Source organism: Spinacia oleracea, chromosome 3, assembly GCF_020520425.1.
Source record: "Spinacia oleracea cultivar Varoflay chromosome 3, BTI_SOV_V1, whole genome shotgun sequence".
Classification (NCBI taxonomy): Eukaryota; Viridiplantae; Streptophyta; class Magnoliopsida; order Caryophyllales; family Amaranthaceae; genus Spinacia; species Spinacia oleracea.
Window position 1 is genome coordinate 87,279,140 of NC_079489.1, and position 15,537 is coordinate 87,294,676.

General features: G+C 36.9%; 1 protein-coding gene across 2 annotated transcripts; it reads left to right on the forward strand.

The window, feature by feature from the left end:
- The first annotated feature begins 7,674 nt into the window (after window positions 1-7,674).
- LOC110774813 (CAX-interacting protein 4) lies at window positions 7,675-9,973 on the forward strand. 2 transcript variants are annotated; one of them, XM_021979403.2, is made up of 3 exons: window positions 7,675-7,860; window positions 8,024-8,095; window positions 9,102-9,973. In XM_021979403.2, exon 3 carries the CDS (start codon window positions 9,160-9,162, stop codon window positions 9,739-9,741), a length of 582 nt encoding a protein of 193 aa, XP_021835095.2. In that variant the 5' UTR covers window positions 7,675-7,860; window positions 8,024-8,095; window positions 9,102-9,159; the 3' UTR covers window positions 9,742-9,973. The 2 variants fall into 2 exon arrangements, with proteins under 2 accessions (XP_021835095.2, XP_021835096.2); XM_021979404.2 differs by having other exon boundaries at window positions 9,135-9,973.
- Window positions 9,974-15,537: the final 5,564 nt, after the last annotated feature.

The following is a 15,537-nucleotide window of genomic DNA, read 5'->3' on the forward strand; positions in this document are numbered from 1 at the left end:
CTTTGGGAAGACTAGTATCGGACAAGACCTATGAAACTTTACTGTAAGAGATGAAAATCTGTCATAAGTAAATTTCATTAAAATTATTAGACACTAAATCCTCAATACCTGAGTGATTTGAGATTACTTGTTTGAGAACTGGTTGCTTTGACGTTGACCAACCGTCGCACCGTAAAAGGAGGCTATAAAGGCAACGCTCAGGTAATCACCTATCAAACGAAGTCTAATCTCAAGATCGCAAGATTGGGATTGTCCTCCCATAAATCGGGATGAGATGCTTAAAAGTTGTACAAGGCCACTCGGAGAGCTAGAAACTGTGAAATGCATGGCCGTGCTCGGATGAATCATAGGCTATGATTATCTGTTTATTTGATCAGTTGAACTCTGAAACCGAGGAACACCTCTGGACATAATAAGGATGACAACTCTTACCTTATGTTCAAGAGCAAGCATCGAGCGACAAAGGAATTAGGAAATGCACACTTGTCCCTAAGGACAAGTGGGAGACTGAAGGAAATAGTGCCTTGGTCCAAGTATGCATATAATATTAAGTCTAATAAATGCGGTTCAGTATTAATTAACAAGTTAATAATTCAGTGAGATCAAGTGAGCTGAATGCCTGACTAGAGGCCACTTCAGTTCAAGTGGAATTAATTATATTAATCCACAGCTTACTCTTGACTGAACCCGTAGGGTCACACAAATAGTACGTAAACGGATCAAGTATTTAATGGCATTAAATACTCCATCTATGGATATTCGAAATCGACGGATCTTGGTTTCAGTGGGAGCTGAGATCGTCACAGGCAAGAAATGAATACTCCGGAACCGATGATATTGCCGGAAACGGAAATATGGATCGTATCGGAAATATAAATATTATCCAAGTCGTAGATGTTGCCGGAAACGGAAACATGGTACGTATCGGAAAATATTATCGGAAATGGAAATATTGCCGGAATCGGAAATATTACCGGAAACGGAAATATTGTCAGAATCGGAAATATTATCGGAATCGGAAAATAATTCCGGAAACGGAAATATTAAATATTTGTTCGAAACGGAAATTAATTCCGGAATCGGAAACATTAAATGTTGTTCGTATCGGAAATGAATTCCGGAATCGGGAATTTTATCGGAAGCGCATCGTACGAATTAGCATCGGACGAGGCCCGCTAGACGAAGGCCCAGCACGAAGCCAGGCCATCGCCCAGCGAGCCGCACGCAGCAACGCACGCCTCGACCAGGCCCAGCGCAAGGCCAGGCCCAGCCAAGGGCGCGCGCGCGCAGCACCGCACATGGGTTGTGCGCTTGTCGTGGGCCGCAAGGCCTGCGCGGGTGCACGGATTGTACCATGCGTGTGCGGGAAATCCTAATCCTATTAGGATTCGTGCGAAGATTAAAATCCTAATCCTATTAGATTTGCTTTGTTATTTAGAGTCCTAATAAAGTTCTAATTAACAAATCCACATCCTAGTAGGATTACAATTCCTTTTCCATACCTCTATAAATAAGGGCCTAGGGTCATTATTTGTATACATGATTCAAGTATTCAAAGTGATTTTTGAGAGCAAAAATTCAGTCATATAATTGCCTACAATAGCCGAAAATTCTAAGTACCTTAAGGGCGATTCTAGTTGGTCAAGCTTAAGGCGGATCCAGACGTGCTGTGGACTATCTACGGAGGGACGACATTTGGAGTCCTAAAGACTTGTTCTTGTTCGGTTCGGGCGCAGCTAGGGAAGGCACGCAACAAAGTGTATGCATCTAAACTATGCTAAATGATTATGTGTAAATAATATGCTTTCCTGACTTTATGGTTTTTTCCGCATGATTTATGAATTGTCATATGTATCATAACCTAACAGAATTTTCCGTCCCCATTGTAATTTATATTGCCCTTGTAGCTCATTCGTACAAAAAAAAAAACATAGTTACTTTTATACATTACCAATAATTTTAAAAGGATAATTTTTTTTGAAACGTAAAATTATCAATAAAAATAAATAAGATTTTCATTATATTAGGGTAACTTTTAAACATTTTTATTTATTGTACAACTCTTTGAATTAAGAGTTTGTGAAAGTAAAATATTTTAGCTAGTATTTTATTGCTTGGTTACTTCAACAAGGAAATTTAGTGAAACTAAGGTCATGTTCTTTTTGGCTTAATTTCAGTTTCATGACTTATTTCGTAGTTCAGTTCAGTTAAGTGTAAAGTTAAGTTAAGTTAAGTTAAGTTAGGTTAAGTTCAGTTTAATTCAATTCAACTTAATAATAATAATAATAATAATGAAAACACGTAAAACCTCTCAAAAATAGGCGATTAGGGCACGATCATTCGATCATGTGCGTTTAGGGCTCTTCCACGTCGATTTACCGGCGTTGTTGTGGTGGTGTCCAGCGACGGTTGTCAAGTATCAGGCGGGGAGGCGGTATTGTTTAGTCGGCGGTTACGGGTGGTGTTTTGCCGGCGGTTACAGGCGGTTGCAGGCGGTTACAGGCGGGTGATAGCAGGCTGTTTAAGGTAAAGACGGGATTTCGGCGTTGTTGTCGGTGGTGTCCGGCGACGGTTGTCAAGTATCAGACGGGCATGCGGTATTGTTTTGCCGGCGGTTACGGGTGGTGTTTTGTCGGTGGTTTCAGTTTCAACGGGTGATAGCGGGCTGTCTTGGGTTTCGACGGGAATTCGCAGGCTTTTTCCAGTTCATTTCAAGTTCTGGCGTTCAGTTTCTTCTCCGGCAAGTGCGTTCAGTTTCCTGCAATTCGAGAGTGTTTGGGGTTCAGTTCCTGGCAATTCGGGAGTCCGTTTCAGGTTCTTGCATTTAGTTTGGTCAGATTATGCGTTGTTGTTGTGCGGTTGTTTTGGAGTTTGGTGTTTGATTGCGTTCGTGTGTGTTGAGTTGCTGCTCTTTGGTGTTGAGTTGCTTGTGTGTGTTGAGGTACTGGGAAGCTTGAGTTGCTTCTCTTTGGTGTTGGAATTGTTTGTGTGTGTTGAGGTTATCAAGTGTGCGCTTGGTGTTGGTATTGTTGGTGTGTGTTGAGGTTATCAAGTGTGCTGTTGAAGTGCTTTGATATGGCGGCTTCCGTAGAGAAGTTTCATTGCCCTTTTGTGGGTCTTAGCGGGTGTCAGGATGGAGGTGGGCGTGGTTTGGTGAGGAGTTCTCTGATCACTCACTTACGTGATCGTCATTGTTGCACTGGTGTGCGGGATGTAACCCGTCATTCCCTTACTACCAATTTGCAGGTTTTTACTACTGCTGAGGTGACCTTTCGTCGTATGGGAATTTGGCTATGTGGAGATTGTTTCAAGACGCATACTCATCGTATTAGGTGTCGACATGGCAGTGGTTCTAGTACGGTTTTTGTGGACCCACCTGATTCTGGGGATGGTACTATTCGTTTTACTCTCTACGGTATTCAAAAACCACAAGCTCCTGCTTCCGAGCTGCCTACTTCTGTTGCGCCTCGAGAACATCATTTTTCTTTTGATGTTGCTCTTCTAAACACTTTATGGTCCAAGCGGCTGCGTTCTGTGAAATCCATCCCTCCCAAATGTCGTTTGGGTTTTTCGCGAGTTCTGAAAGGGGCGCTTGATAAGGTGATTTGCAGACCAGATGACATCGCTTGTTGGGTTCAGTTGCTCGTGTTACCTCTTTGTTTCCTCAAGACTTTTTCTCCACGAAGTAATCGTGAGTGTTCCTCCGGTGTTAGGCGGCGACAACAGGAAGAGAGTATCACCTCTGCTATTCGTTCTTGGGGTGTGCCTGGTGGTTCTGAGCAACTTGTCATAGACACATTGGCTAGTGTGTCTCCCCGTCTATTGGATGTTGACGGCGACCGTGATTTGGCGGAACGTAATATTAAGCAATGCAAGAGAAAGATTTCTGACGGTCACTACACTGCTGCCGTTAGGGTTCTTTCTTCCTCAGGTCTTGCCCCTTACAATGATGCTACTCTTGCAGATTTGCAAGCAAAGCACCCTTCCGTTCCGGTCCCTACCTTACCGGATATCCCTGTTGATCATCACCTTATTGCTTCCTCCGCTGTTGTTTTGGAGCAGATTATGGGCTTTCCGCGTGGTACTTCGTGCGGTAGAGATGGCTTGCGTGCTCAACACCTTTTGGATTGCTTGGGTGGTGCTGCTGTAGCTGTTTCTGATGAGTTGGTGGATGCTATCACTCAGGTTGTTAATCTCTTTCTTGCTGGAAAGTGTCCTGCTGAGCTTGGAGGATACATTGCTAGTGCTCCTCTTACGCCACTTATTAAGCCTGGTGGGGGTATTCGGCCTATTGCCGTGGGCACTATTTGGAGGCGCCTTGTTTCTAAGGTCGGGGCAGCTTTGGTTGGTCCGCGTTTAGGAAACTACTTTGGAGGTCTTCAGTTTGGAGTTGGGGTTCCAGCAGGTGGTGAGGCCATTCTCCATGCTGTCAATCGGTTGGTTGAGGCTCGTGGGGCCGATGTTGGCCTCTCTATGTTATTGGTGGATTTTCAGAATGCATTCAATTTGGTTGATCGTTCGGCTTTGTTGCGTGAGGTTCGACTACATTGTCCTGCTCTTTCGCGTTGGGTTGAATTCTGCTACTCTTCTCCAGCGCGGCTGTATTATGGGGAGCATACCTTGTGGTCTTGTCAAGGTGTGCAGCAAGGGGATCCTCTCGGCCCTTTGCTATTTTCTTTGGTTCTACATCCATTGGTGTGTCGAATCAGGGACTCTTTTGATCTATCTCTGCAGGCGTGGTACTTGGATGATGGCACTATCGTTGGTGACACTTTGGTGGTTGGAAAGGTCTTGGAGTTGATTTTGGAGGAGGGTCCTCATTTAGGTCTCCATGTTAATGTTGAGAAGACAGAGGTTTTCTGGCCTTCGGAGGACCCGCGCAGTCGTCTAGAGGGTGTCTTTCCTACGGATATTGCTCGTCCCGCGCTTGGTGTTAAGTTGCTTGGTGGTCCAGTCAGTACGGATTCCTCTTTTTGTAAGGAGTTGGTTTCGCGACGGGTGTCGAAGACTGTTGTGTTGATGGATGCTGTAGCTAAGCTTCATGATCCCCAGTGTGAGTTGTTGCTTCTTCGTGCGTGCACTGGAGTTTCTAAACTCTACTTTGCTATGCGCACTTGTCCACCTCATCTTTTTGAAGCGGCCCAAGTATCTTTTGATGTGGCTCTTCGGGCTTCTTTAGAGCGTATCGTGACTGCTTCGGGACCTGGGTTCGGTGACTGGCAATGGCGTCTTGCTACCTTGCCTTATTCGTATGGAGGATTGGGTGTTTATTCAGCTGGTGATGTTCGGCATTATGCTTTTCTTGCATCCCGTTTGCAGTCTTCTGGTTTGCAGGATTCGCTTCTTCGGCTTTCAGGTGTTGATGGTCCGGGGTCGGCCTTTGATGATGCTCTTGGTCTTTTCAATAGGACCGTGGAGAGCGACCTTATGAGTAGCCCTAGTGAAATCGCTGCCCCCACTCTCATGAAGAAATTGGCAGACATATATTTCACGAAGGTTACTGCTGATGCGGTATCCGCCTACTCCTTATCTTCGCGTCATGTTGCCCTTTGGAAATCCCAGCAGGGGGATCACTCCTCAGCTTGGTTGCGGGCAGTCCCTATCTCGGGTTTAGGCCAGACTATGAACGGTAAGACTTATCGTTCGGTTCTTTGCTATCGGTTGGGTATTCCGTTGTTCTCTGATTCGACGCCGTGTTCTGCTTGCTCTCGGGTTTTCGATGGGGATATTTATGGGGATCATGCCGTGTCTTGTGCTGGGATCGTGGGTATCAAACATCGGCATAATGTTGTTCGTGATACCCTTTTGGATATTTGCTATCGGTCGGGGATTTCTGCTCGAAAGGAGGTTGATGTTGGGCTGACTAGTGAGAGTGATGGAGCTCTTCGTCCTGCAGATATATTGCTTTATTCTTGGGATGGCGGTGTAGATGTGTGTGTTGACTTGACTGGGTCTTCACCTATGACGCAATCTGGGTTGTTAGACTTCGTTCCGGGTCGGGTTGTGGCGGTTGCTGCGCAGCGGAAGCAGGTTAAGTATGCGGCACGTTGTAGGGCTTTGGGTTACGGTTTCTTTCCTTTTTCCTTCTCTTCTTTTGGGGAGTTAGAGAAAGGGGCTGTTTCGTTGCTGAAGCGGGTCCAGACGTACTCCAGGGCTCAAGACATAGGGGCACGGGCAGCTGCCCACATTTTCAGCAGGATCGGGTTCGCCATAGCTAGAGGGGTGGGGGCCCAGATTGTATCTCGGCTCCCCACCAACTTCTTGTAGTTTACTTGATCTTTGTAGCTTGTTAAGCTTGTAACGTTTTGGTGGTTTCCCATAATAATAATAATAATACTTATTTACTTTTTATTATTTTTATTATTTTTATTATTTATTGTTTATATTTATATTTATATTATTATTATTATATATAACTAATTATTTATTATCAATTACTATAATTTATTATTTATTATTAATTTTAGTAATTAATTATGGATTATAAATTATTTAGTTATCAAATATTAATTATTCTTTAGTTATTAAATATTTATTTTTTACTTATTAATTAACATTTTTTTATTATTTTGTAATCAACTAGAGATTACTAATTATTAATATATAATTATGTATTATTTATTATTAATTATTAATCATATTATTATTTATTTATTTATTTATTTATTTATTTATTATTATTTCAGTAATATTTTGTTAAGTTAAGATAAGTTCAGTTCAGTTCAGGAGAACATTCAGTTCAGTTCCGTTCAATTCAATTCAGTTCAGTTTAGTTTAATTCAGTTCAGCAGGGCCTAACAAGTCATTTTTTCATAGATTTTGAAAGAAAAAATATGGAAAATTAAATAACTCTATTATAACGACTATATAGATCTCACTAGTTTTTCTGTTGAATGAGTCAATTTTAACTATGGAGCATAAATGTATAACACAAATTCTTATTTACATGGGGTGTACGATACACCGAAGTTAAAGTTGACCTAAAATGCTTAAAATTTAAGCTTATATATGTAAAAGTTATCTACTTTTTAGTAATAAAATTTTTCATTTTAATAAAAAATATTTCTTCAAAATCACTAATAATGTATAAAATTAATCATTTAACACTGTAAAATGTTTATCTATTAACTTATTTTCTAATAATATAAAAGTTAGAAAAAACTGATTAAAAGTTACAGAAAACTGGATAAAAGTTATGTTGGTGCACAATAAATTTATTGTACAACCTGTACATACAAAACCTTTTGAATGTATAATGATTTCTAAACAATTACTCCCTCCGTCCCGGAATACTTGACCTGTTTTCCTTATCGGGTCGTCCCTTAATATTTGACCTGTTTCTAAAAATGGAAATATTCTAACAATATTATATTATTTCTCACTTCACCCCTATTAATCCACCTACCCCCTACTCCATACAAAAAATAATTAAAAATTCAACCCCTACTCTCCCCCAACCCCACCTCTTAACCCACCTTCACTAACTACACTAAAATAATACCCATTATCAACTACTACCTATTAAATTAAATAAGTAAATTCAAATCCCTTAAACTCTGTGCCGGTCAAATCGGGTCGAGTATTCCGGGACGGAAGGAGTATTACTTTTAATCCACGAGTTGAACTTCTTAAGCATTTTTTTCACGAATACTAGTAAAAATTCCAGGAAATAGTTTTGGTACCCCAAACATTGAGTTTGGCATATCCACTTCGAGTTCGAGCACGTAAAAGGTAAAACTGTGCTAATCAGTTTGCGATATTTTCCGAAGAGTTTATCTCTCCCTCATTATTAGATCTCCGGCATCTCCCTCTTTTCTCTCTCTATCGACTCCATTGCAGATTTTGCTGATCTTGCACCAGGTAAATCCAATTCTTCAACACTTTAATCTTTCAATTTTCTTTTTTTGTCTTTAAGGTTTCTTTTTGCTGTTTTCCCCCAATGTTTATTTGCGCGACTTAGGGTTTGAACTAATTTTACTGGTTCAGGGCTAAATTCTCAATTATGTTCATTTTTGTTGATTAGGGTTTCCCACCATTACGGGTTTGGGATTTTGTTCAGCATCTAAGACCTTCTCAATCGATTGTCTTGCACAAGGTAAGAATTACGTTTCAGAGCTTCCATTTTTATGCAACTACTTAATTCTTGTAGACGCTGATTAGATTTTTTTCCCCATCTTTTGCCTGTGATTCTAAATTTAGGAAAGCACGTTAATATTTTCTGTATTTTTCTTTGGTATTGCTTGATATAAAAAAAAGTCTTGATCTACGATTTTTGGAAGAAATGGTGCAAACAATAAGACTGAGTACTGTTGTGCATTATCAGTAGATTATGATTGTCGATTCATCGAATGGTTACTTAACTTGATTTTAAATTGTTTGGTGGTATTTTTATTTGTTCTGTCTCTCTGGCATATGTAATTTCCGAAGCAATCTAAAGAGCTCTATGAAGGTTCGTTTGCTCTTACTAACAGCCGTGTATTATTTCTTTTATGTGGTGGGAAACAATTGCATTCGAATAACACAGGAATCGATGGCTTTAGTCATTTGTGGCAATTGAATCTTAAGTTGGAGAAGTCTTTGTCTTACATATTTATTGATATTAGAGTAATAGCATTTGTCAAGTAGAACGAGAAGATTGATGAAAAAAGCAACATTGACCATTTTATCGCTTCGTGTTTCATGATTGAGCAAAAATAGGTCTATCGCCAATGGTGTTTGATACTTTGATTGTTCCGTTTGCTCTTCACTAAAGTGAATTTGTGAAATTAACTGGATATAGCTGCAACATACTTACCTCCAGATTTTATTGGTATAGTTAAGTATAGCTATGGTTTTCAAGTATGCATTGTCCTGGAAAGCTACATACAGATGCTTCAGGCAGCTGCATAGTGTTATTCTTATCAATTTTCTTTGAATAAAGTTCATGAACTAATTAAAATATATGTGTCCACCTTTGATCTGTCTGCTTTTTTCCCTCTTAATGCTTATTTGGTGCTTTATTCCCGTAAGGATGGTCTCTTTGTTTTTCATCTTGATGAAGCCTTTGGTATTTGATATTTGTCATTTTCAGAAGAACTAACCTGGTTTTTTCTCTTTATGAGATGTACTTCCTGCATCTTCATACCAAAATGCAGTTTTTGAGCTGGTTTTTGAATCCAAATGGAAGCCAAAAAGTTCATTCAGTTGGTCGAGGAGAAGAAGAAGCGAGTGATGGAAAGGAAAGAAGCACCAATGAAATGGCAGCAGAGATTGGAAGCTGGTGCAAAAGCAATAGCCGATGCTGAAGCCAAAGAACGGAAGGCGAAGTTGTCAAAAAAGAACAAAAGAAAATCAGTATCTGATTATGATAGTGAAAGTGAATCAGATAGCAGTCATGGGGGCAGAAATTCTAGAAAAAGATCCCATAAGAAGCATAGAAAGCACTCGCATTCTGATTCTGGGGATGAGAAGAGGGGGAAGAAATCCAAGCGCAAGTCAAAGAGACGGCCTTTGGACTCAAGTGACAGCAGTGATGATTGTGATAGTAGCTCTGAAGAAAACAAGAGGACAAGGAAGCGATCTCAGAGAAAGTACAGTCGGCATGATTCAAGATTTGAGGATTCTAGTTCTGATTCTGATGCTGCTGTGAGGAGATCTCACAAAAGGCACCACAAACGCCACAAGAGGTCAGACACTAGTTCTTCTGATTCCTCTGAAGAGGATCAGAGGAGAAACCGTTCCAAGCACCACAAGGTTACTTGATGACTACATTTTTCTTCGAACTTGATTGTTGTGTTGCTTTACCATTATCTTTCATTGTTAAGGAGTTCTCAGATAAAGTTATCTTCGTTTGGTACAGGAGCAATCCTAAAACTTTGCACAAGTATCGACCTTGCTTTACATTACTCAATGTGGTTTCATTGTGAATTATATGTGTCATCAATTTGCTTAGCTTGTTTTGCTTTGTACCAATTCAGTCAGCTGATTCGATGAATTTGTTCTCTTTATTTTATTTTTTGCACGCAATGACACTAATTAATGAATGACGTGTCCAGTTGATGTTTAGTCAACAAAACAACAGTAGGTTGAATCTGGTGGATTTACTTTATGTTCACCTGTGAAAATTATTGGTTTATTTGCAGCTCAAAGATCAAGTAGCTAAACCACATAAATCTGAAAGAGATGTAGAATAAGCAATTTTCTATGAAATGTACAATCAGTTGTAGAAATAAAAATACAAGTTGAATTTATTTAAATTAAACTGTATAAATCACAGGAAAAATTGTTTTATATATTCTAACCTTTTGACAATATTCCATTGATAATTCAATCTTTGGATTATATCTACAGAGTAAAAATCTAACCTTTACATATCATTAACTTTTACTAGTATCTGTCCGTGCTAATGCACGGGATAATTAAATTTATAATCTTGCTAAATCAATACACTGTATAATAACTAACAATGTTCATAGAGAATCCAGCATCACAATGGACATGAATACTCCGTATAATGTTTGGATAAACGTAAAACCAGATTAAGAAACTAATTAAGAACAATAAAGAACATTTTTAGAAATCATGATGGCCTTTGCAAATAAAAACTTCGAAAACGATTATGTGGTTAATTTTAATTTGCGGATGCCCTGTCGTAATAATAAAGTTATTCTTCTAATCCCATTCAAATTATTCTTCTCATCTAATTCAAAGGATTTTCGTGAGTCACCACCCACATTATTTCATTTTCTTCTTGTGAAACACGTAGATTAAAAGTAAATGAATTCATATGATGCTTACGTAAATATTTTGTTGATGTGCTTCATAATTTTTAGTGTTTATAAACTTGAGTTTTTATAACCCTCCAAACTTATTAAATCTAAAAATTATAATTTTTACCAAAGGATCTTTATACTACGTATTTTTTTATTCCATATTACGGGAATGCTTTACCCTCCAAATTTAGTTGTCAAAATTTAAAATTCAATCTATGTCATGTTTCTTTAATTGTGTGGTTTTGATGGACATTATTATTTGTCAGAGATTGAACCGGAGATTTTGGAAGATAACTTTATAGTGTATTTTTAAAATTCTAACTAAACCAATTTTCTCATTTAAAATCTCTATTTTTTAGGATTTTAGTATGTATAATGGAAATTGAAATTATATTATTTAATTTCTTCCCTACTTTGTATAGTGTGTATCATTTCCCACGTACGTGTTCTTTTTACTTTTTATAGTGTGCTTACTGTGGTATATACGTATTACTTATTTTAGGTTTATTTATGAAATTATATTATTTCTTCCTATTGTTGATTTTTTATGCTTATTTCGGAAACTTTAATTTTTATTTAGTTAGATTGTAATTATTTAAGATATGTAAATTTGATTAATTGAGTTATATTAAATTTGTATTTAAATTTCCTTTTTAAAAAAAATTTCTCCTTTTTTTTCTTGCTTAATTGATGCCTGATTGAAGATGTGATTAATTAATTGCCTTTTGAGTGAGTATGATGTGGCATAGCTAAGAGGGGATTATTGAGGGTTTGCTAACCTCTCGTTATCCACAACTCTGCTTTAATAATATAGATTAGACCCATATGACTTATAACCGACATAAAGGGACAACTTTTTTAAAAATAACTAGCTTTTGGGCCCGTTTTTCGCACGGGCTTTTACTCACTTGAAACTATTTTTTTGAGGGAAAAACTACAATTTTTCAAACGAATGATAAGTTACATTAAGCACAATTGCACAAGCTGCTATTATAATGCTTAAAAGAAAAAATAACGGCAATCTACCTACGAATGCTTATATTTACAAAGAGAATGTCAATCTAAACCCGCAAAAGAATGGTTTCATCTAAGATGGATCAATAATTTTGCTGTCTAAAATTGTAGAAGATAGTCTCTCGTAACTGAAACCATTTTCCAAAAATTTAAAACAGTCTCTCATCACCCCCTTGTTTAAACATGGCCCATTTTCTCCTTATAATCCAATCCTTTGATAGAATATCTTATTGCTGAATTCTACACATTGATTTCAATAATAATTATGAACCATCATTAAGAATATCAACTATCGACTGCTCATATATACATATAAATGGAATTCAACTTAAAATAGAGTGAAAGAGATATCAAGTCACCAGAGATCTTGAGGCAGCAAACAGCGTTCAATTGTGCCTTGATAGTTTGGGACGAGAAATGCAATCCAAGTGAGTATCTGCAAATGAGGTACTTATAAGGGATGTTGAATTTGTAAGGGATGTTATGAGTTAAATGACAAACTCAATTCAGTTACATTGGAAGGGAAGGTGGAGGGAGAAGAGGGGAAGATTAGGAATTGAAGAAATAAATTCATTACTTCATTGAATTAAATTGAATTTAATTTGGAGGTTATAGAAGCTGAAAGGGAGGATTGAAGGCCACGTGTCTTCAAAATGATGTTGCTTACGTGTCCTCCACATGTCTTCAAAATGATGTTGCTTATGTGTCCTTGAAATGGAGATGGTTATGTTTTTTAAATACTAGGTATTGATTTTTTCGGCCTTCTTCCTCTTTTCTCCTTCTACTTCCATAGTCTTCCTCCTCCTTTTTTGCTACACCAATTTTATCCTCCCAACCTACTTATCTGATCTCTCTTCCCGCCCCACCTCTCCTGACAAATTAGAATCCAAGCACACCCAAACTCAAAAATTCGTTTTTCTCTCCACACAAAGAGAGAAAGATAAAAACAAGAAGACAACAAATTTGTCCAATCAAAACGCTTGATTTGATCCCAAAATCGGGGTTATCATATTTCCTGTGAGTCTTTTCGTTGGAAAAATTGTTCGTTCCTTCCATAGTTGGTTCACAGTGAAGGAATTATGTCCTTAGACATTTCCGGCAATTACTAAATATAAATAGGAATTAATTATGAAGATAATAAGTTAATTATTTTAGTAATCATATTTTCTTGCTAGAGAATAAATGTGATTAGTAGGAAAATATTGATGGACCTACAACTAAAATATATTAATCCTATAAGGTCACACATATAAGCACTAATTGGATTGGGCCCAAAAGGCCCTATGGCAACCGGTCTATTAAGGGAAAGCAAGTTGGGCTTTGTTTTTGTGTTAACCTAAAACTCTCACATTATAATAGTTATAATGGCAGGGATTTAGAAATCACGTTCATTTCAATATCTGACAAAGAAAAGGAAAACACAAAAACCCTAACTCTCAATCTCTAAACGCCGTTCTTCCCATACAAAGCAAAAGACTAATTTTGATCATTCTCTTCCGTACTAGCATACGTGGGATCCAATTGGTGCTTGTAGACTAAATAGAGGAGCAACGGGTGGGGCTATTAGATCTTCTAAGCTTGCATACGAACGGGAGAACACGCTACAAAGGTGATTATTCTTTCGTCTTAATCTGATCTATACTATTGTTATGCATGTGATCTTGTGATAGATGTTAGGAAATTGTTTCCTGAAATTCCGCTTTATGAATCTATATTATCCTACAGTGTTATCAGTTTTAGCCTCTTGCATAATATTTTATGATCATGATTGTATGCAACTTTATTATTTTGATTCAATTAAAGGAAGATTATTTATGGCTTGAATTTGCATAATTAATATATAATATTAATTAATTGGAAATTATAAATCGTAATTTATTTAATTTATGTTCAAAATAAATTTGTAAAATTCCGAATTTTTTAATATAGGGCCAAAATTAACTGTTAATTTCACACAAAAAATTTCGAATTTTAAAAAATTAAATTCAATAGATTTTAAATTATTATTGGTTAATAAGATTAATCATGGAAATAGTTTGTTAAAAATTAAAGATTTAATTTTTAATTTGTTAAATAAATCTACTGATCATCACCTATTTTTTATACAATAACCGAATTTTTTTGGAAATTTTTAACTATTTTTCGGAATTTTTGTATATTAATTATTGAATTTAGTTAATTTTTATGTTTAATTCGATTAATCATAAAATTTAAGGATAATAAATAAAATTTTGATTTTATTTGTTAAGAAAATTCAATAGATCAGGCTGGTGATTAAATTTGAATTTTTCGGAAAATAATTGTTATTTTTCTGAATTTTTTGAATAAAATAAGATAATTATGCCTTAAAATTTGAATGATTGTTAGATTTAATTTTAATAAGATTATAAATTGAAATCTAATTATTAACAACCCTTATTTTAGGGTTTGTTGATTTATTCAATATTTCTAGCATAATTTTCGGATTATTAAACCCTAATTAAATTTTTTAATCTTTAAACAAAGGTTGGATAAAGATTAATTTAAATTGGTAATTGTTGCACAATTTAAATGAAAATTGCCCACGATGGCTGGGCGGCACCACCTGCGACGGTGGAGGGAGAATTAGGGCGGCCTTCCGGCAGCAGAAGGGGCGGCGACGGGCGGCAACATAGGCGTATTGACGCTGTTGTTGCGCCTGGCTCGCTACAGTTGCGTAGGCTCGCTGGTTGGCATGGCTCGTTGGTTGGCCGGGCTTCCGGCTTCTTCTGGTGGTCGGGTCGGCCGGCGTGGCTGGGTTATGCCTTGGAAATGACCGGCGATGGTGGCTTATGGCCGGCGGCTCCGGGTTGCTGGCCGGCGGTGCTGGTGAGTCTGTTGTTCGGTTCTCAATAAAAAAAAACTTAAAAAAATAAAAATAAGATATTCAAATCATAGGTTTAATTTTCGCACAGGGGTATATTATTTTGGAAAGTTTTGGAAATTTGTATTAAAGGATTTCCTAAATCAGTTTAGGGTGATTTGGAAAGATATATTCTCTGAAAGTTTTTTTTTCTTTTGGGAAAATCATGTTCAAAAGTTGGACAGGGATATTTTGAAAATATTTTTTATTGGAAATAATATTTCTATGTTGAGCATAAATCCATAAGTTTCCAATAAATGTAAATTCTTGATTAATAAGATTATTCTAGCCATATTTAAATAGTAATTGAATTAAAATAATAAAGTTTCCTAAATAATTTTAAACTTAAATTGTTTAAGTTTTTATAATTATTTTGGAAATGTTATTTGCTTATTAATAGTTGATAATTAAATAATTTGTGTCTAATATATTTTGATATTATATGCGTGTATATATATGATATTTTGTTACAGGCAAGTGACTAGTATGACCCAAAATAGGATAGAAAATACGATATGCGTATCGTTTTTGTATTCTTGTAAATTTTGAAATACGATCTGTGCATCGTTCTGTATTGTTGTAATTTAATTTAAAAGTCTAAATTAGATTATAAAGTTCATATTATGAGCTCGATGGAGTAAGAAGGTTCAATTAGAAATTCAAGGATGGAGATCCAAGAAAGATGAACATGAACCCAAGAAGATTTCAGCTTATTTTCCAGGGGCCATACTAGGATCACATTTAATTTTATGCATTTTATATTGCCTTAAAATTCTTATTGAGTTTATGTATGTGGTTATTTAAGCTATGTGTTCACTTTTAATTAACCAACATAGTAAACTTAAGTCCCAAAATAATATTGAGTTTCAGTGCTTTTCCACACAACACCTA

Coding starts and splice junctions, on each gene's coding strand:
- LOC110774813 (XM_021979403.2), top strand. CDS start 9,160: ATGGAAGCCAAAAAGTTCATTCAGTTGGTCGAGGAGAAGAAGAAGCGA.